General features: G+C 44.4%; 1 protein-coding gene across 2 annotated transcripts in view; it reads right to left on the bottom strand.

Moving 5' to 3' along the window:
* Positions 1 to 1,168: 1,168 nt before the first annotated feature.
* Positions 1,169 to 22,722, bottom strand: part of LOC140467507 (ataxin-7-like protein 1) — a 46,010-nt gene continuing 24,456 nt past the window's right edge. For both annotated transcript variants that reach the window (XM_072563928.1, XM_072563927.1), the window contains exons 8-11: positions 20,942 to 21,134; positions 18,450 to 18,571; positions 16,372 to 17,203; positions 1,169 to 10,141 (exon numbers count right to left, since the gene is read on the bottom strand). In XM_072563928.1, coding sequence (XP_072420029.1) covers positions 10,124 to 10,141; positions 16,372 to 17,203; positions 18,450 to 18,571; positions 20,942 to 21,134 — 1,165 coding nt within the window. In that variant the 3' untranslated portion in view covers positions 1,169 to 10,123. The remainder of the gene's footprint in view (positions 10,142 to 16,371; positions 17,204 to 18,449; positions 18,572 to 20,941; positions 21,135 to 22,722) is intronic.

The raw sequence follows: 22,722 nt of genomic DNA on the forward strand, positions 1-22,722 counted from the left end.
CAAATCTAGAAGTCACAAAGTCGAGTATGTGGTGCTGGAAAAGCACAGCAGGTCAGGCAGCATCTGAGCAGCAGGAGAATGGACGTTTCAGGCAAAGGCCCTTCATCAGGAAAGATCTGATGAAGGGCTTATGCTGAGTATTTCCAGCATTTTCTATTTTGTTTTCAGATTCCAGCATCAACATCTGTATTTTGTTTTTGAACAGAAATAAGTGACCTCTGGCCACTTATGCTGATCTACATTATAGATCCAACCAGCAACCTTTGTCATCCTTACTACATTACCAAATGAAGCTCTCATCACAATTTTGAACAGTTTCTTTGTCTCAGTGTCTTTCTTGCAAGTGGGTTCAATTTTCAATATCATCCGTTCTTTCTGTGCTCCAGACATCTCCAGTAAATGACCTGGCTACACCACTTCTCCCCATCACCAGAGAAAATGTTTTCATTTATTCTTTAAGTCACTCATCAGAGCCCTGAGCACCCAACTTAGACTGAGTCCCATTGTATGCTGCACTGTCAGAGGTGTTAGCTTTGAGATGAGATTAAAAATCATGGCCCGCAATGGCATTTATTTCAAAGTAGGACAGATGTTTCCCTGTTATCCTAGCCAATTCTTATTTCTCAAATAATGTTGAGACTAGTTATTTGACTACAGTCACTCACTTTGGGATCTTATGATGCAGAAAATCATGAAAGACACTAAATGCCTTTTCTTAATTTCAAGTGTTCCTGTTCCCGTGTGCATGTCAATTATAGATGTTGTCATTTTGGTACTGCAAGATTGCTGTATTTTCAGAAACAGCATTTGGGTGCAATGCTAACCCAAGGTCAAATTAGCCTGTTGTAATTGATGGAGGCAAATAATAAAGATCCCAAAGCACCAACTGGAGATTGGAGAAGTTCCACTGGATCTTTTGGGAAAGTGTTCCTCCATATCCAAAGCCATTAAACAGAATTTCATTATTCACCTCACTTTCATTCGTACGATCCATATTGTATCCGAAGTGGCTGCTATGCTTATGTGTACAACAGAGTTGACTTCAAAATGTATCGAAAGATCTGGGAAGTGCTTTGTGAAATCTCGGAGTTGTCTGATATAATGTGAAGATAAGACAGGACACTACAAAAATTCTAATAAAACTTTATTTAAAAAAAATATCCAAATTGTTCACCAAACAGAGATAAACAACAAAAAATCTTTATTCAAACTGTCTGTTTGGATGTTATAAATTATACATTTATTTGCTTATAAACCAAAGAACATTGAGGTCTAAAGTCAATATAAAAAAATCCCATAAATATTAGTCATAATAATTCAAACCAAACATTTTCAAATATGGGTGGGAGGTGCAGAAAGGTTGGGGGAAGGGGTTGGCAGCGTGCCTGACAATGAGCCAGTTTTGAATGGGGTATGGAGGCAGCAGTGTGGATAACACCCAAAATGAGTGGGTTGGAATCCGAAAGCAACATTTCCATGTAAGCTTTCCATGTCTGCAGTCACACAACAACCCAGAAGGTTTGGTAGATGCTGTCCAGAATTTGTCCCCTTTAAGATTCAAATGAACAAATAATTTTGAGGGGATATTGACTAGGGTCAGATTGTGGATTCCAATAGTTATTGATCCTGACAGGGGATGGAGCAGGGGAGTTCTGTTAAAATCAATCTGGATTTCTACCCATGATTGCAATCCAGTGATCCTTTCAAGAAAGCATATGTACTGAGAAATTATTGTGAAGACAATTAAGCTAAGCTGTGAGGCATTCAGTGGTGAACCAACCAATTAAACATTCACCATTGGCATGGTTTAGCCACTCTGCAAATACTCCAAACCTCAGGGATCAGCACCTTCAGTAAAAGTGTGTTTCTATTTTTAGAGATGGAGACCACAAGAGGGGTTGACTCTGAACTAATGCTGATCAGCATGAAGCCTCTTGAAATCCATTTCTATTCACTGTCATTGTCCTCCTTGATCATTTCACAATAGCCACAAGTGGTTAATTCAGAAATAATTCAGCTGACCCAAAGCTGTTGTATTGCACTCTGGACTCTCAGCTTTAAAACATTGTGCATGAAATTAAAAGTGCATCATGTGGAAAAAGAACATAGGCAAGGCGGATATAAAAGAATTCTTTTACACAGCACTGCTTCTGGCAACTTTTGAGAAATTTGATCTCTGTCTGAGCCAAGATATGTTTGCTTCTTTAATCTCTATTGCAAAGGAGTTGGAGTACAAGTACAGAGAAGTTTTATCGCAATTATATAGGACACTGGTGCAACTAGAACTGGAATATGGTGGGCAAGTTTGGTTTCCTTACATAAAAAATGATACTGTTGCACTCCTTAGGGCAGCAAAGGTTTGTTTGACTGATTTTGGAATAAGGTTTCTCCTACAAAAAGACATTGAGTACACCAGACCTTACATTAGAAAATGTTTGCCTTAGCTGTAGAATGTAAAACACAGGGTCACAGTCTCAAAATAAAGGGTCAGCTATTTTTGATTGAGATGAGAAATTTATTCACTCAAGGTGTTATGAATATTTCAAATTACCCTCAAGAGTGATGGATGCTTAGTCAATGAATATATCTAAGAAAGTGATGGGTAGATTTTCAGATACTAAGGGATATGACAATATGGCCGGACTTTGGAACTGAGATAGAAGATCAGTTACAATCTTACTGAATGGTAGAGTAAGCTCGAAGAGCCAAATAACCTACACTTATTTCACATGATGTTTCCCTTACTGGGTTTCTCAAACTGGCTTCATGCAAAGCTAGTTCATTTGTCAAGGTCACGTATAGCTCTCAAAGCTGCCACATGAAGACCAACATTTCTTACTTCTCTATTGCTCAGCCCATAACTCTGCACACCAACCACACAAAGGCAGACCTAGCCAGAGTGTTCCAGGTAATGAGTACATTACAGTGGACTGTCATCTCACCTTTAACTATTCGTTTCCAATGGGAATCACCAGACATTCACGCAGACCCTTTGCCTTTCTAAGCTATAACTGTCAATAACTGTTATGTTCTGAAAAGCCTCCTTTAACTAACTTTAACATTGTACAGAGATAGTTTCAAGGATCAGACATTCCTATTCAGCTCAGCCACACAATGGGGAATATTTTGGCACAACAGACTTGTCCTTTTATCTGTCATCAGTTCCAACTTATAATTCAGTGATAGCCCCGTACCACGAATGAATAAGATATTATCAGGTTTCTAAAATAACTAGCAATTTTCTAATGATAAATGAGTATAGAATTAAATAATTAAGTATTAAACAAAAAGTAACTAAAAATAATCATAAAAATAGAAAATGCAGGAAATATTCAGCAGGTCTGGCAGTGTCAGTGGAGACAAAAACAGAGTTAATGTTTTGGAACATATTTGACTCTTCTTGTTTTTCCAAAAAAAAACACATTAAATCTGAAATGTTAACTCTGTTTCTCTCTCCACCGATATTGCCAGACCCACTGAGTTCCTCCAGCATTTCCTTTTTTTTTTGCAGTTTTCCAGCATCTGCAGTGTTTTGCTTCTATTTTTACTAAATATAACTGTCAGTTTACAGGCCTGAGCAGCAGCCCAAGTTTGAGGTAATTGCTCGATTCCCTATCTTCTAGCTTGAAAGAACTTTAGCTGCAACTAATCCAAGTTGGGGGAGTTGGTGGTGTACTGGTAAGGTCACTGGACTAGTAATCCAGAACCCCAGGCTGATGTTCAGAACAGGGCTTTGAAATCTGAATTCAATTTTTAAAAAAAAGATCTGGAATAAAAAGCCAGCCTAATGGCAACCATCGCCAACTGGTTGAATCCACCTGGTTCACGGAAGTCCTTTAGCGAAGGAATTCTGCCATTCTTACCGGGTTTGTCCTACAGGTGACCCCAAACCCACAGCAATGTCACTGACTCTTAACTGACTTCAGGACGATTAGGGAATGTTGGCCTAGTCAGTGAAGTCAACATCCATGAACAAATAAAAAAAAAGTTAACACCAGACCCAGTTTTATTCCCCTTTCCAGTTGGGGTACCTTGATATAATAAAACAAGAGAGATGAATGTTTCAATAAGATTCTTCATCAGTAAATGAAAATTTGGCTGTTGCTACTATCACAAAGCTAGTCCCTTTTTTCCCTAAAAGCTGTTCCTTGGCTCAAGGAGACTCTGTCCTTGATTTCTTTCAGAGGGGCAATAAACCGGGCGGGGCTCCGATCAGTCTGGTTTGGTACAGAGATGAAAAGGATTTTGTTTATGTGTAAACAGATGGGACTTAAGGTCAAAGTGGTCATGTTTTAGAAGTGACCTGTATAAAGAAAGGGGAGTGGTCAGCTCTCTAGCTGGAAAGTGGGCACCAAAAGCATGGGAGTGCCCACCAACTATTGGGGGGAGAGGTGAATTGCCAGGTGCTGGGGGAGGAGGAGTATGGGAACAGTCATTGTTGTTCAACATCCCAGATTGTGGCCATGTGCAATTAGAAGCACCACTCAATACCAGGGAGGCTGGCCCGATCCTACGCCCACCACCACATCTGCCTTTGGTTTTTAAGGTGCTGATTGACTAGCCATGCATTTCAAGCACTTTTTGTAAAAATTATTTGTCTCAAGATTTCCAACATTTTTGATTTTAGACTCTCATTTAAACGCAGATTCAAGTAGAAAAGAGAAGGCGGAGGAGTGAACTGACAGAAATCTTTAAAATTACAAAGAGGTTTGATAAGAGATATGTAGTTGCAGGAGACATGCAGCCATGAATAAATCTAGTCAGGGATTCAGGAGAAATGTTTATGCACAGAGGATGATGAGAATGTCAAATGTGCTACCACAGAGAATGGCTGCAGTGAATAATATAGCTACGTTTATGGGGAAGCCAGATAAATACACAAGTGAGAAAGGAACCAAATGATATGTGATAGCTTGAGAGGAAGTAGATTAGTCAGAGAGTTGTGTGGAGTGTAAAAATCACACTGACCAACTGGGCTGGTCCTATACTCTAAACTCTGTGCAAGAGGTGATCTACCAAGAAGTCTTCAAGATAATGAAAGATTATTATGGGTAGATATTGGTTGATCATGAAGCAGTAATAATGGCCATCCAAAATTAAAACCAGGGAAAAAATTGTATAATCCTATTTTCTTCTCTCTCTGAGCTTTCCCGACTGCTTCTTTTAACAGTTACCATGGTATTCCACAGAGTTTAAAAATCCCATTATGTTTTCTTGGTTTTAAATTGTTTCTCACTCTGCACATTGCTATGAAATGGGCATGTAAGAGCATGTAAAATCCCCCACACTGGATTTATATCACACCTGCTGTTTCCCTCCCCCGCACTTCAGACCACTCACCCTGGTTTACATCAACATGGGGAGCTTCAGGATGGACTGTGGAGTCCGTCAGCTTCCAATCAATTTGACAAAATCAATCCAGATCCAATGTCCCAGCCCTGGCTCCCACTTGCATTAAAAAAATTTAAAAATTGAAACAATATTCGAAACCTGATTCGGGTTTTGATGCTTTGATCTATACAATAAACTACATTACTACCATCAGTGCAACAGTCTGCATTCTGATCATTCACTGTCCTTCAGCAATTACTGAGGTACCTCTCTGTTCTCTTTAATGCATTACATCTGGCATTTGTAACATTAGGTCACGATATATATGTATTTGTATTTATAGATATATATTTGACCAGTTCAAACTGTAAAATATTATAGACAAATGTGCCAATACAAAAGATATTTGCATAATTATCAGTACAGAACTATTAAAAACTGTTCAGACATTTACACAACTAAGCTTTATATCTCCATGAGTGACACTAGTTCAGTATTAATATTCCCAAGGCTCTCTGTTACTCAGTCACATGAACCTTTATTATGAGGGTCAACTTTAGCGCTCCACTGAATTGGCTGTTTTAAGGCAAGTGGCACTCAGGTACCAAGAGAAATGGGTTGACTGGTTCAGATTGTTAGTCAGAATCTCTCCTGTTATCTCAGGGAGCTGGATTCCATTACAGCTGAGACTGATGGATTCAGAGGCTCCTCGATTTGCTGACCATTGGGGTGGTTTGCAAAATAAGTCGAGCACAGTCTGGATCCAGTGTCTAGTGCCAATTTTCTTGATTTGGGACTAACTTTCAGAAAACTGGTGATCTTAGTGAGAGAAAGCAAAACCCAGCAAGTGTGGAAAATGGAAAACTGTCACACTGGTTAGGAAGGAGGTTAGGGATGCTCATTTGAAGAGGAGAAGAGCCCTAATTCATCCGATTTACACAGTGTTTTTAAGGTACAGGGACCAAGACAGTTCACAGAGAAACAGATGAAAAATGACAGTCTGACAGCAGGGGGAGCTATGACGATAAGCATAACTGGACAGATTTTAAGGAAGTTTTTAAAGAAGGGGAGCAAGGTAGAACAGACAGTGAGGGGGACGTAGCTGAGAGAAGACAGTTCCACACACAGGTTTGCAAGTCAATAGGAGGAATAAATGCAGCTGTGACAAAAGGTCTAAGAACCAAAGTGACTGAACCTGGAGCAAGCTCTGGAGAGGTTTACAAAGGCGGGAAAGAGCAAGGGTGAGGAAAGAGACTGGAAGGGATTCATAAACATGGAAATCACTCACACTGTAGGTCAAGGAGGCTGATCTCATCAGGATTGTCAGTGAACACGATCTGGTATGGCATTGAACAGGTAGTAGAGGGGAGATCTTGCAAAGCAGAGACAGTGGGATAGTGATTAGATTAGATTAGATTACTTACAGTGTGGAAACAGGCCCTTCGGCCCAACAAGTCCACACCGACCCTCAGAAGAGCAACCCACCCATACCCATTCCCCTACACTTACCCCTCCACCTAACACCATGGATAATGACACTGGGCAGGGTAATCCAGAACCCCAGGCTCATGTTCTGAAGAGGTGGGCTTGAATACCATCGGGTGAACCAAAAACTAAAGGTGACCACTGTTAATTGCTGTTTAAACCCATTGGGTCCCTAATTTCCTTTAGAGAAGGAAATCTGCCATCCCTACCTGGTCTGGCCTACATGTGACTCCACACCCACAGCAATGTGGTTGACTCTTAACTGTCCTCTGGGCAATAAAAATTAGCCTAGCAACACCCATAATGAATCCCATAAATGAATAAATCCAGGAGCACTTAGTAATGAGGACAACTGATACTGCTTCCTGATATTGGAACAGCTTCATTCTCCAGTAAAACACATCCCACAAAAGCACAAACAAACCCATAAATGGTAGAATTAACTTTAACCCATGCCGCCCAGCGGGAAGCTGCAGTAATTAGACTGACACCCGATTTCACTCCCTGTTCAAGCTTGTTGGGTATACAAGGAAAAGTTGAAAAGAGAACATTTGCAGGGCTGTGGGAAAAGGGCAGATAGGAGTAAGACTAATGGAAGAGGTTGTTCATAGATCTGACACAGGCACAGCCCGTGTTGGCATTGTCTCATTCCTCAGTCAAAAGAGCAATATTTGCCGTGGACGTGACAGGTTAAACTAAACCTGATATATCTCAGAGTTTGTCCAAACTGTGCATAAGCTCCCAGCCACAAAAGTGGAATGGCTACAGTGAAGACAGCGTGCAGCTGACCAAGTCTAACAGTATACCTTTAGCTTCCATCTGCATCTGTAACCTATCCTTTGTCACTCACAGAGCACAACAACATTGAAATGATTTGTTCTGTTTTTTAAGCCAAATATTCGTCAAGGGAAAAATATATCACCACCAGAAGAGACAGTTGACAGCTCAGTGCTGACCCTCGGTCACTAAATCATGGAACTATTTGTAGGAAATGTACAGCAAAATAATTATATGTATAAAAATAATAATAAAAAAGTATAGTAATATAATGAAAAAAGTTATGAGAAATAAAACAAAGCCATAATTTCTCAAAAAGGCTGATAAAATAGGTTGAGCAGAAACAGAAATACTGAAATAACGGAATGAAATTATAAGATTGTTGAAGCTTTCCTGCTCCAAGTGAGGAGTACTGAGCAGCAATCAAATATGTGAAATGTTTGCTCAGTTTATCATCGAGTAAGGGATGATTTGAAATTTTATAAATAGTTTGAAGGAAGACTTGAATCTCTCACTCAACCCATCAGATTTGAAAATTCCACAAATCCTCTCTCAGACTTTGTGAGACCTCTTGGGAAATACCAACTCTCTACCTGTGAACGTCTGCAGCCTGCAATTTGTAACGTACTCCACATGGCGAATAATTCTGCAGTGGATATTGTAAATGAGTCCTTCCTTGCTGGGAATCAGGCACCAGCTCTCTGCAATGGTGACCGAATGGAACTCTCTTCAGTTCAGTGTAGGCCCCACACTAACTGATGTCTCTTGTTAAAATGTGAATCTAGATGGGCACCTATTTGTCAGGGTCAGTGAGAGAGCAGAATGCTATTTCAAACTGCTCACCCAATGTGTAGCCTGATCTAGTACTGAGTCTTGCAAACCTCATAGGGGACTGTGATGGCCAGCGGTTCAATAGGTAGACTATTAATTCAGAAATTTAAGTAGTGTTTGGGAATCCAGATTTGAATCATGGCAGATGGTGGAATTTGAATTCAATAAAAATTTGGAATTGAGAGTCTAATGATAACCATGAAACCGTCGCTTGTTGGAAAAATCAATCTAATTCACTCACATCCTTCAGGGAAGGAAGCCGCCATCCTTACCTGGTCTGGTCTACAAGTGACTCCAGTCCCACAGAAATGGGGTTGACTCTTAACTGTTTTAACTGTCTTCTGGGCAATTAGGGATGGGCATTAAATGGCTGGACTAGCCAGTGATGTCCACCTCCCGTGAATGAATAAAGACAAATACCACATGGAGCCAATGTACAATCTTAGGTAATGCACTTTAACAAATACATGTTGGCAGTGTCACCCAGTACTGGGCAGACAGGTTGTACAACAGAGTTAGAACTTTCAAAATACTTCAGTTGTAGTGAGGGGGCAGGAAGTTAATAGCATGCTTCCATAATTAATGCAATTGCAGGGTCACTGATGGTGACACTATCACCAAGTGGCAGACAGCCAAGGTATTATTTGCAATCAGGTTTTAAGGGCAAACATTATTACTAGTTACCAGAGATCAAAGCATTCCTTGGCTCAGAAGATTCTACCTCAGTCTGTAAAGATTGCACAGGCAAGAGGAGATTCTTGAAAATAAATCTTCCGTGTCAGACCTGCATTCTGGGAAATGGTGACATTGTGGCTTCTTCATTATGTAATATGTTGAGAAATGGTTAAAAAAAAGCAACCCATTCATCTCCAGATCCTGTGTGTCATCTTTCTCCTGACTCTTGGATTTGTGATTGACACATTCTGGTTCTTCCAATTCAGTAAGATCATCAAATTGGTGACAGCCATTGTCCCTTAACCTTCACCCCTCACCGAGACTGCTCAATATGAGGAATGGGCAATGCCCAATATGGTGACTAAGGGAGCAACAGGGATACAATGGACCGGGCGTGAGGTCGGCTCTTGTTCTTGACCATAATGCTGAATCACCTGGGAGTCACTTGAGAGGAACGGCTCCCAGGAGAAGTTACCCCAACAGGTGTCCGGCACCTAAGGGATTGACCCCTGATGTGGGTCAGAAGACAGGGAAGCAGGAGGGGACAGGGGGAAGGCACAATGCCATCAGGAGACCTGGGCCCGATGCTGGGCACCCAGACTGAAGACATGGTCGGAACACTTCCCTTCACTCTCCACTGTTCTGGAGTCCAAATCACTGGATGTGCACCTCACCAACCATTTGGCACGCATTTGGAAACTGCCCCTCTTCCTACCAGCGCACAGCAAGGATGCCACGTTAAGCAACCACAAAGGTGTAACCTCAGAGTGGACAGATCGGAAGCAGAGAACAAACAAAACAAATGGATGACAAGGTGCAGTGACTCCTGCTACAGACACAAAAGTCAACAAAATAGTTCATACCGACTAAGGCGGCTAATGTGAGGGTCTGCAGTGATTTGCGCATAAACAGCCTGTGGCGCAGCAGACTTCCCAATAGCCTGGACGATGTCCGGTTTGTGTGAGTGAAGGTCTGGAGGTGGCAACTGATGAATGGACGTTTCCGGGAAACTAGGACCTTGTTCTCAGGGACGCACTTTTGCCTGGAGAAGACAGGAGGAAAAGAAAGATTAACACTGAGGAAACAAATTCACTCTCAGAATGTGCATTTTTATTTTCACAACTACGGGACATAGAGTCATAGAAATGTACTGCACAGAAACAGACACTTCAGTCCAACTCGTCCACACTGACCAGATATCCCAAACCAATCTAGTCCTACCTGCCAGCACCCAGCCCCTTTCCCCAGAGCACTCTGTAGAGTCATAGGTTTGTACAGCACAAAAGCAGACCCTCGTCCGTGCCAACCAGATATCTTAAACTAATTTAGTCCCATTTGCCAGCACTTGGCCCATCTCCCTCTAACCCCTTCCTATTCATATACCCAGCCAGATGCCTTTTAAATGTTGCAACTGGACCAGCCTCCACCACTTCCTCTGGCAGCTCATTCCATACACGTACCACCCTCTGTGTAAAAAAAGTTGCCCCTGAAGTCCCTTTTATATCTTTCCCCTCTCACCCTAAACCCATGCCCTCTAGTTCTGGACTCCCCCACCCCAGGGAAAAGAGCCTGTCTATTTACCCTATCTATGCCCCTCATAATTTTGTAAACCTCTATGGGGTCACCCCTCAGCCCCCAACACTCCAGGGAAAACAGTTCTAGCCTATTCAGCCTCTCCCTATAGCTCAAATCCTCCAACCCTGGCAATATCTCTATAGTATTTCTGAAGAATATAATGTAAGAAACATAACAATTTCACACAATAAACCACCACAAAATGCAACAAAATAGTGACTAAATAATCTCTCCAAGTGATGTTGGTTGAGATGTAAATATTGACCCCATACACTAGATCCTCTTTGGAATGGTGCCATGGGATCATTTAAATCCACCCGAGAGGGCAAGTGGTTTAGTGTCTTATCTGAAAGACAGAGCCTCTGTGTCTGTACAGCAATGCTGCAGAGGGGCAGCCTCGGCTGTGTGTTTTGAGTCTCTGAATTGAGGCTTTAACCAGTGATCGTCAAAATCAGAGGCAAACTGTTGCTTCTGACTATCCACTGAGTCACGTGACCAGAACGTGATCAGGTGATGTGACCAGAAAGTTTCAGATGTGGAGAAATGAGATCACATTAACTGAGGATCACCAATTCAGTGGAAAGACAAAGGAAAGTATTCAATTCCTAGTCCTACCCGCATGGAATGGATTGATCAACTCAACGTTTAATCCTCCATCTGAAAACATGGTGCTCCTCCACAGAGGTTAGAAGCAAGAAAGAATTTGCTTGTTTAAGGTGAGTCTGGCTAGCACTTTGAACATGCCAGAAACTCTCATACATGGTTAGTCACAGGTTTTTTTTTCTCTCCTCTGAAACCAACACCATCGAGTACAACAGAGACGAGGCTTCCAAGTTACTCACTGGCTATGGATGGGCATCCAACCTGGAGGTGCCCCTGCTCAATGACCTACGCTGGCGTCCAGCTGAGTAACACCCTGATTTTATAAGGTTCATCCTAGTTCCATTATGAGCTCATCCACCTGTTGTTTCCTTCACCAGAATCCTACTTTTTGGGTGAAAATATACTTCTTGACAACCCCCACCGGAATGGCCTGGCTTGAATGGAAAGGTATTGGAAAGGTCTTCCCACTCTGTACAGCCGCAGCATAATTGTACTCCAGTCCCTTGAGAGAAAGGCCAACGCTCCATTAACCTTTGGAAATATTTCTCCATCTGTCCTCTAGATTTCCCTTCGTTCAGTTCTGAACTTCCCCCTATTTAGAAAACACTAATTCAGCTTTCTGCTCAGGGAGCAAGGGGTAAGCCAAGAAACTACAAGATGATCAGTCTAACCTCAGTGGTGGGAAACTACTGGAATCAATTCTGAGGGACTGAAATAATTTGCACTTGGAAAAACAGGGATTAATTAAAGACAACCAGCATGGTCTTGTTAAAGAGAGACCAACTTGATTGAATGCTTTGAAGACGTGACCAGATCTGTACATGAGGGCAATGCATTGAATGTAACAAACTTGGCCTTCAGCAAGGCTTTTGGTAAGGTCCTGCATGGGAGAGTGATAGTGAAGGTCAAATCCCTTGGCATCAGAGGAAATTTGGCCAATTGGCCCCAGAATTGGCTGAGTGGCAGGAAGATGATGACCGCAAGGTCTTTTGTGACTGGAAGTCTGAGCCCAGTGGGATTCCACAGTTATCAGTGTTGGATCCCTTGCTGTTGTGATCCATATAACTGATTTAGAGTTAAATTTAAGGGAGGGGCTTGATCACGAAGTTTGCGGATGATACAAAAATTGGTGTTGGTAAATAATGAGAAGGATAATCTTAGATTATAGGAGGATATAATTGGGCGCTTCTCAAAATGGAGACCTGTCATCAGTGATGTCCCACAGGGATCCACGCTGGGACCACTGTTGTTTATGATATACATAAATGATTTGGAGAAGGTGTAAGCTGCCTCAGTAGCAACTTTGCAGATGATACTAAGATAGTGAAGAGGACTGTCAGATAATACAGCAGAATTTAGATAGATTGGAGAATTGGGCACAGGAATGGCAGATGGAGTTCAACCCAGGCAAATGCATTTCCAGAGCGAACTATACAGTAAATGGAAAAGTCCTGAGGAAAATTGATGTACAGAGAGATCAGGGTGTTCAGGTCCATTGTTCCCTGAAAGTGGCAACGCAGGTCAGTGGTCAAGAAGGCATACTGAATGCTTTCCTTCATCGGATGGGGTATTGAGTACAAGAGTTGGCAGGTCATGTTACAGTTGTATAAGACTTGGTTCGGCTACATTTGGAATACGGTGTATAGTTCTGGTCGCCACATTACCAAAAGGATGTGGATGCTTTGGGGAGGGTGCAGAGGAGGTTCATCAGGATGTTGCCTGGTATGGAGGGCGCTAGCTACGAGGAGAGGTTGAGTAAATTAGGATTTTTTTCATTAGAAAGAAGGAATTTGAGGGGGGACCTGATTGAGGCCTACAAAACCATGAGAGGTGTAGACAGGGTGGATAGCAAGAAACTTTTTCCAAGGGTGGGGGACTCAATTAGTAGGGGTCAAGAGTTCAAAGTGAGAGGGAAAAAGTTTAGGGGAGATATATGTGGAAGGTTCTTTACGCAGAGGGTGTGGGTGCCTGGAATGTGTTGCCAGCGGAGGTGGTAGGGGTGGGAACGATGGCATCATTTAAGATGTATCTAGACAGATACATGAATGGGCAGGGAGCAGAGGGATACAGATCCTTAGAAAATAGGTGGCAGGTTTAGATAGTGGATGTGGAACGGCACAAGCTTGGAGGGCCGAAGGGCCTGTTCCTGTGCTATAAGGTTTTGTTCTTTATATAGATGGACTGGTCAGATGGGCCCATCAGTGGCAAATGGAAGCGTAAGGGAATACACAAGGAACAGTAGGACCTTGATGTGCATGCCCGCTGGTCTCTTAAGGCAGTAAGACAGGTGGATGGTTAAGAAGGCACACTTGCCTCTTTTAGCCAAGGCATTGAGGTTAAGAGCAGAGAGGTTATGCTGGAACTTTATAAAATGTTGGTTAAGCCTCAGTTGGAGTCGTGTGCACAGATCTAGAATCCATATTATAGGAGGGATGTGACTGCACTGGAGAGGGCGCAGAGGAGAGTGACTAAAATATCACCTTGGTTGGAAAGTTTCAGTTATGAAGAGGTTGGATAGATAATGGTTGTTTTCCTTAGAGGGGCAAGATCGAAATGTTTAAAACGATCAGGGGCGGAGACATGGTGAAACCTTTTCCCCTTATCGATTTAGGAAAGGGGGTAGGAGGTTTTGGTGGTGGGGGGGGATGGAATGTGAGGACAGATCTTTTCATACCGAAGGTGTTTTGGATCTGGACCTCATTGCCTGCAAGGGTGGGAGAGACCGAAATACTCACCACATTGAAGGAGGATTTGGATTGCACTTGTGATGCCAAGGCTATGGGCAAAGTGCTGGAAAATGGGATTGCAACAGTTCAGGTTTTTGACTAAGGTATTTCTGACTGGTGCAGGTCAATGGGCTGACGGGCCTTCTTCTGTGCTGTAGACCTCTATGACTCAATGATATCTGACTACCACAATTTGCCTCTTTTTACACCATTAACTGTTTAAATAACTGTGCAAACAGACAGTTACTATCAGCCCGGTATTCACATTCGCCAGTCACAAGGATCGTTCAGAATGGGGTAAAAACTCTCCACCTTCTCACAAAAGAGAGGCAACAATGGCTGAAAATTTGCTCTGGACGGAGATTGGCAGTGAGCCACACAACCTCAGTACCATCAACCGGATGTCAACATGACTCCATCCAACCCGTGCACACACTCACACACTTCATACTCACAGGTGGAAAAGGAACCCTGGATGATAAACAGGGGTGAGAAGCCCAAATCCCATTGCTCCTCCCTAGCCTAGGAAGATATAAGGCAGGTACAGCAGCACCACTGGTAAAGAGCATCCAGCTACAAAAGGAGCACTCGTACCTTGGAGTTATTTGATAGGTTTCCCCAGGGACTGGCTCAGCTGGGCTTGGACTTGCTGGAATTTAGAAGAATGGGGGGGATCTCACAGAAACATATAACATCCTGACAGGACTGGACAGGCTGGATGTGGGAAGCATGCTTCCAATGTTGGGAAAGTCCAGAACGAGAGGTCACGGTCTAAGAATAGAGGGGTGAACCATTCAGGACTGAGATGAGGAAGAATTTCTCCACTCAGAGAATTGTGAACCTGTGGAATTCTCTCCCACAAGAAGCTGTTGGGGCCAGTTCATTAGGTAGATTCAAGAGGGAGCCGGATGTGGGCCCGGAGGCTAAAGGGATCAAGGGGGATGGGGAGAGGGCAAGAATGGGAGAGTGAGATTGCATGAGCAGCCATGCTGGTATTGAACGGTGAGGCAGGCTGGAAGGACAGAATGGAAATGTCTTGCTGGAAAAGTGCAGCAGGTCAGGCAGCATCCAAGGAGCAGGAGAATCGACGTTTCGGGCATAAGCCCTTCTTCAGGAATGAGGAACGTGTGTCCAGCAGGCTAAGATAAAAGGTAGGGAGGAGGGACTTGGGGGAGGGGCGTTGAGAATGCGATAGGTGGAAGGAGGTCAAGGTGAGGGTGATAGGCCGGAGTGGGGTGGGGGCGGAGAGGTCAGGAAGAAGATTCCAGGTTAGGAAGGCGATGCTGAGTTCAAGGGATTTGACTGAGACAAGGTGGGGGGAGGGGAAATGAGGAAACTGGAGAAATCTGAGTTCATCCCTTATGGTTGGAGGGTTCCTAGGCGGAAGGTGAGGCGCTCTTCCTCCAACCGTCATGTTGCTATGGTCTGGCGATGGAGGATGCCAAGGACCTGCATGTTCTTGGTGGAGTGGGAGGGGGAGTTGAAGTGTTGAGCTACGGAGTGGTTGGGTTGGTTGGTCCGGGTGTCCCAGAGGTGTTCTCTGAAACGTTCCGCAAGTAGGCGGCCTGTCTCCCCAATATAGAGGAGGCCACATTGGGTGCAGCGGATGCAATAGATGATGTGTGTGGAGGTGCAGGTGAATTTGTGGCGGATATGGAAGGGGAGAGGTGTGGGCGCAAGTTTTGCATTTCTTGCGGTTGCAGGGCAAGGTGCCGGGAGTGGAGGTTGGGTTGGTGGGGGGTGTGGACCTGACGAGGGAGTGACTCAACCCAACCATTCCATAGCTTAACACTTCAACTCCCCCTCCCACTCCACCAAGGACATGCAGGTCCTTGGCATCCTCCATCGCCAGACCATAGCAACACGAAGGTTGGAGGAAGAGCGCCTCACCTTCCGCCTAGGAACCCTCCAACCACAAGGGATGAACTCAGATTTCTCCAGTTTCCTCATTTCCCCTCCCCCCACCTTGTCTCAGTCAAATCCCTTGAACTCAGCATCGCCTTCCTAACCTGGAATCTTCTTCCTGACCTCTCCGCCCCCACCCCACTCCGGCCTATCACCCTCACCTTGACCTCCTTCCACCTATCGCATTTCCAACGCCTCTCCCCCAAGTCCCTTCTCCCTACCTTTTATCTTCGCCTGCTGGATACACTTTACTCATTCCTGAAGAAGGGCTTATGCCCGAAACGTCGATTCTCCTGCTCCTTGGATGCTGCCTGACCTGCTGCACTCTTCCAGCAACACATTTTCAGCTCTGATCTCCAGCATCTGCAGTCCTCACTTTCTCCTGAAAGGACAGAATGGCCGACCCCTGCTCCTATCCTCTCCATTTCGCTGGGGTGGGCAGAGGGAGCAGAGTTTGGGGTACCTTGTGTGGGTGAGAGTTGCTGTGAGGTCGTGTTGTTGCCAGGCTCTCCTCTCTCTTTCTCTGGACGCCGCTGACATCGGGGCCCTTGGCTATTTTCGTGGGTTTCGAGCAGGAGGCTGCGTTCTTCCGCTTCCTGCCCTCAGTCCGTGCTGGGGAGGTGGGGGGCTGTGGGGGCGAAGCTGGGTTGAGGGCTGCACACAAGCGGGCCTCCTTTTTGGGGCCAAACTGTTCTACTGTCCTGCCGTTCCCTTTGAGGGAGTTCCCTGAAAGGCCCAGAATTGCAGTCGATCCTGAGCGTCCTGCTTTGGGTCCATGGGCACCGAGTCCGTTGCTCACCCTGTGTGAAGAGGTATTCGAGTGAGGAGGGTGGAGGGCCGTCCCACCAGGAGGGGCAGCACTTATCCTGTCCAGACTCAACACACAGTTTCTTTTGAGGGGGGAATCGGAGGGAGGGGGCGGGTTACAAGAGGCAGGCCCTGGTTTCTTGTGTTTGCTCAGAGACGTATCGCCGATGGGACCGGGCTCCAGGTGAATCCCAGGCGCCCGGCTGCTCTTGGCCCAGGGTGATCTACTCAAAGAGGGGGAGGGAATGCGGGCTGGAGGGGTCAGTGGAGGGAGTGCGCGGCAGCACGCAGACGGTGGCTCAGGAGGGCCTCGAGCTCCAACAAGGCTCACAGGCAAGGACGCTGCTTTCAGTTCCACGCCCGGGGAAGAAGCTGAGGCGGACAGAGATCCGGAAATAGACGAAATAGATGGGAGAGAAAGCGCGGAGGGGGCTGGAGTTGGGGCAGCAAGTGGCGTGCTCTGTGGATCGGTGGCTGGAGGAATCTTTCTGCAATGAAATCAAAAGAACAAGAGTTAGATATCATCAAGATGTCTCCATCACTCGCATACCCAGACTGCAGTATCCAGGCTGATCTTCTCATACACTGTCACAGGGAACCCCACACGGTCAGGGGACAGTCCAGAGGGGAGTCCAGAGGGAACAGTGCCCAGAGAGAACACTGCCCAGAGGGGAGTCCAGAGGGAACAGTGCCCAGTGAAGAGTCCAAAGGGAACAGTGCCCAGTGAAGAGTCCAAAGGGAACAGTGCCTAGAGAGAACACGACCCAGAGGGAAGTCCAGAGGGAACAGTGCCCAGAGGGGAGTCCAGAAGGAACAGTGCCCAGAGGGGAGTCCAGAGGGAACAGTGCCCAGAGGGGTGTCCAGAGGGAACAGTGCCCAGAGGGGTGTCCAGAGGGAACAGTGCCCAGAGGGGTGTCCAGAGGGAACAGTGCCCAGAGGGGAGTCCAGAGGGAACAGTGCCCAGAGGGGTGTCCAGAGGGAACAGTGCCCAGAGGGGTGTCCAGAGGGAACAGTGCCCAGAGGGGAGTCCAGAGGGAACAGTGCCCAGAGGGGGGTACGGAGGGAACAGTGCCCAGAGGGGGGTACAGAGGGAACAGTGCACAGAGGGGGGTACAGAGAGTGGGGTTCAGAGGGAACAGTGCACAGAGGGGGGCACAGAGGGGGGTACAGAGGGAACAGTGCCCAGAGGGGAGTACAGAGGGAACAGTGCCCAGAGGGGAGTCCAGAGGGAACAGTGCATGGAGTGGGTACAGAGAGGAGTCCAGAGGGAATCCCTCACAGAGATAATGCAACACTGTTGCACAGGCAACACTGATGAAGCACATGGCAGTTGATGGGAAAATACTGAATGAGCAGTGCTCCATGGGGGTTCAGTACACAGGTAGCAATGCACGGTTTTAAGACAGTCCAGGGGTAATACAGTTTCATAGAGAAGGACTGTTAAGGGAGCCTAACTGAGGGAGCACTGCACTATTGAAGGTGCTGTCTTTCAGTTTAACAGAGTCATTTATGCAGGATAGTTCCTATATTTGTTGCCCAATTTATGACATTGCAATGGGCGATAAGTCAAAAATATTTCACAGTCTGTAAAGCAGTTCAAGATTGCTGATGTTGGGAATAGCACAACATAAATTTTCATTTGCAGGTGAGAAACACACAGACACACACACAAAACCCCCACCCACATCTCAATACAAGAGAATATCCAGTCAAGAAAAAGGATAATGTTCTGACCTCCACATCTGAGAATTCAGGTGCTTTTCTACCATGGAATTAAGGGCCATACGGAAACGATCAAAGCGCCTGTTGAAGACGTAACAGCCCCGACTAATCATCCGGCTTCCGAAAGTGCAAAACTGGAACAGAGAAAGGGAACAGTGAGATGCAGATTGGTAAACCTTGCTGGCCCCCAATAAGAGAGAAGGGAATGCTGGGTTGGGGAGGTGAATCAGCAATTAATTTCTGCAAATGCAAATTACCACAGCAGCTGGAAATCTGAAATAAATATAGAAAATGCTGGAAATACTCAGCATTGGCAGCGAGAGGGGCAGTGTTAATGGTTCAGCTCAATGAGCCAATACTTCAGGTCACCGCATTATAGGAAGATTGTGGCAGCTTTGGAAAGGTTTCAGAAGAGATTTACCAGGATGATGCCTGGTATGGAAGGAAGGTCTTACAAGAAAAGGCTCAGGGACTTGAGGCTGTTTTCGTTAGAGAGAAGGAGGTTGAGAGGTGACTTAACTGAGATATATAAGATAATCAGAGGGATGGTTAGGGTGGACAGTGAGAGCCTTTTTCCTCAGATAGCAACGAGGGGACATAGATTTAAATTGAGGGGTTTTAGATGTAGGACAGATAACTGGGATAGTACTGTGCTGTAACGTTCTATGTTCTCTGAGCCCATAGATGCCACCTGACCCACTATTTCCAGAGTTTGTTTTTATATTTTAAAGTTATACCAGTCCACTTCTAATTCATAGCTAAACTGTGCACAATTTATAAAAGATTCTGACTTGTTGAAAATTGGATTGTTGTGGCAATGCTGCCCCTTTACCAAGATAATTTTGTCCTTGGTTTTTTTTCCAAGAGGGGTCATAAAGGCTGAGGTGCCGATATGTCTGGAAGTGGCTAATTTAAACAATGGCAGAACAGTGGCCAGTTCAGATTTTTTTCTTGTTTAGATTTTGTTTTAGCAGACAGTCAGGAGCTGCTGGTAGCAGGGAAGCTGTTACAGTAAACAAGGTTCCATGCTGCAACAGATGTTTTTTGCCTGACTCTTCTCTCTGAAATCTCTCTTGCCTGTGTCCATTTACCAAGGGGTATGTTTATGGGCTGTTGCAGGCATTGGAACGGCTCCTTCGTTAAGTTGCAATTTTCAGTCGGTTGGGTTTCCAAATAGTTGTTATTGTAAGGTCTGTTTTTTTTTGTTCATACTTCAACTGTAGTGTGTAAATAAATTCTGTTTTGCTTAAAGCTGAGGGGTTTAAACAGCTGCATCACTCCTGAAATATCCACTTCACATCTTCCCTTAAAATAAGAAAAACTTAGGATCTGCGCTACCTTCGTAAAGAGTTTTGAGGAGGTCTGGCCTGTTCCATACCACTGTTCATTGCCAATGTTAGGCAGCACCTCTTTCTACACTGGAACGGAGAACCCTCTCCTCCAGACAGCTGTCGTGATTGACGGGACTCAATTGAAAGTTTCACTGGATACAGAACAGATGATCTCCTCCTAAGCCGTCATACTGAGGACAGAAATGACGTCTCTTGTATCTGCCATAACTAACAGGAGAGTCTGTTGCTCTCCCCTGGCTTAGTACAGGAGAATTCAAAGCCATGTGGAGTGAATAAGTGAACGTGAGTGAACTTGAGTGCATGAGATGCAATTCGTGTTAAAACCACCAGATCTGTCCCCATTGAGAAAGCTGTGCACTGTAGTAGGAGCTGATGTTCAGATGAGATGTTAAACTGAACCTCCACCTGCCCCCTTAAGTGAATGGTAAGATCCCACGACAATATTCAAAGAGAACAGGGGAGCTGTCTGCAGTATCTTGGCCAATATCCTTCAGATATCACTAAAACATCACCAACACAGACTATCTGCTCATTAAATCACTGTTGATGAGGGAAATTGCAAAAATGCTGCTGTTTTTCCAACATTACAGCAAATATCTTTCCTTGGTCACAGACTCTGGGACGTCATTAGGGTAGGGAAGGTGCTCTGCAATTGGAAATACTATCCATTGTATAGAAGGAGATATTATTTCCTCATGCAGGATGGCTCGCAATAATAGATTTTAGAAAAACATCCAAAGAAAGGAGGGATGTGAATGCAGGGAATATTTATCTTTTATGCAGCAACTGCAGTCTGGAATACATAGCTGAGAGGGGGAATGTAAGCAGATTAAACAGCAACATTCAAAATAGAGTTGGATAATATCTGAAGGATAATTTGCAGAGTTAAAGGGAAAGAGCAGGAGAACGCAATTAATTGAACCACTCCTTCAAGCAGTCAGCACACATATGATGGCGTGAATGGCCTCGTTCTGTGCTGTATCATTCCATTTAAGTAAATAAAAACATTTCATGGCAAGGACTGAATAAGACAACCCGGATACAGATGTTTCCCAATCTCGTCTGGTCTCCAGCAGGTGAATTTAAAACATGAACATTCCCAGAAAGACAAATGAGCATCAAAGAGAGCAACGGAGCTGACAGAGTACGTACTGCCAGAGGCTTTGGATGAAAGCGTGAATAGTGACAATCCAGCTTCTCAGCCTCCTCAGTCATCTCCCCATCACTCTCCTCACTCGATAGCCGGCTGTTTATCTCAAACCTGAACAAAGGGTACGGGAGCTCAGGATGTGGTACAGGATCAGAGGGTTTCTCATTTTCAATCAGATCACTTTGCAGAAAAACCCTGTGGAAAGGAAACAAAGAACATGAACAGAGCAGGGAGAGCGAGCTCAGCCTGGTGCAGCAGCTCACAAACCCTGAACCCACAGCCAGTGGACGTAGAGGGCTATCATTTCCATGTAATACAGCTAAGGGTCAACTGAATATCTGTGTTCATCAAAGAAGGGGGGAATATTGAAGGGTGGGAGATTCGATTAAGCATTCTTTATTCAAATATACCACATATAAAAATCAAACTGAATGAACTTGAAATGTCAATCATGGCATATGGCTAACATTTATTGCCCGTCTGTAATTGCTCTTGAGAAGATGTGTTGTGAGTGTAACGAGCTCAGTGAGGTGGCCCTCGGAATATGAGTTCCCTGATTGGGGCTGTTAATCTGGTTCAATCAGGGAGCCCTGGCTGACAGGTATAAACAGGAGTGTCAGGGGTTCTATTCACTCGGAGAGCTGGAGCAGTGTCAAGGACTCTCCATGTGTAAATAAAGGGGGTCTTGGAGATGGGATACCAGCCTCTGTAGAGTTATTTCAATGAGCTGCCCTCCTGAATCTCTGCAGTCCACGCGCTGTCGGTCAACCCACAATGTTTTTAGGGAGGGAATTCCAGGATTTTGACCAAGTGACGCTGAAGGAACAGTGAAAAACATCTAAGCATTGATGGTGTGTGTCTTGGACAAGGATTGCATAACCGGTGATGGTATGACATGGTGGTTATCATAGATACATGTCTTCAAGGAAGATTAGTAATATACTAGAGTTAATTAACAGCCTAAAGGTCAAGAGCATTATCAAATAGTGATCATAACACGACCAAAATTAATACAGTATGAAAGGATGAACCGTGAAAGTCTTGCCTTAAGATAGACTGATTTCAATGAGCTGACACAGATACGGTCTACAGTAAGATGGGCAAATCCATTAATGTACAAAGCAACAAATGATAAATAGGTAGTGTTCAAAAATAAATTAATGCTACACAGCATCAATTTATACCTTTAAAGGGGAAAATTTCTACTTGTCAAAGGTACATTTGCGGACAACTAAAGATCTCAGAAACATATTAACAGTAAAGAACAAGTTTACAAAAATACAAAACGGCGCAAATACGAAAGAGTCGATAAAGCACAGAGGATGACAAAACAGACAGCAAGATCTATAAAAACACAGCCTGAAAAGAAGCAAAAATGATATCACAATCAACATAAAAATGTTTTCAAATTAGCGAAGATAGTGGTGTCATTGTTATTGAAATCAAGGAACTGGTCAAAATACTGAATGATGACATTGCTTCAGTATTCACAGCAGAGAAAGAGATCAGCATGTCAAAACTCTCAAGGAAATTATCACTGACAGCAGAGAATCAATAACTTTAACTTCAGCAAGGTAATAGCAATGAAGACATTAATGCCATTAAACTATGAGAAGTGCACAGAAACTGATGTTTTCATATCAAGTCTTAAAAGGAAGCACGGGAGATCTTTATACATGGGAGATCTAACTACAATCTTTCAAATTTCTCTCAATTTGAAAACGATTCCTTCAGATTGAAAAACCACCCATGTCACTTTGCTATTAAAGAAAGGAGAGAACAA

This window comes from Chiloscyllium punctatum, chromosome 45 (assembly GCF_047496795.1).
Source record: "Chiloscyllium punctatum isolate Juve2018m chromosome 45, sChiPun1.3, whole genome shotgun sequence".
Lineage (NCBI taxonomy): Eukaryota > Metazoa > Chordata > Chondrichthyes > Orectolobiformes > Hemiscylliidae > Chiloscyllium > Chiloscyllium punctatum.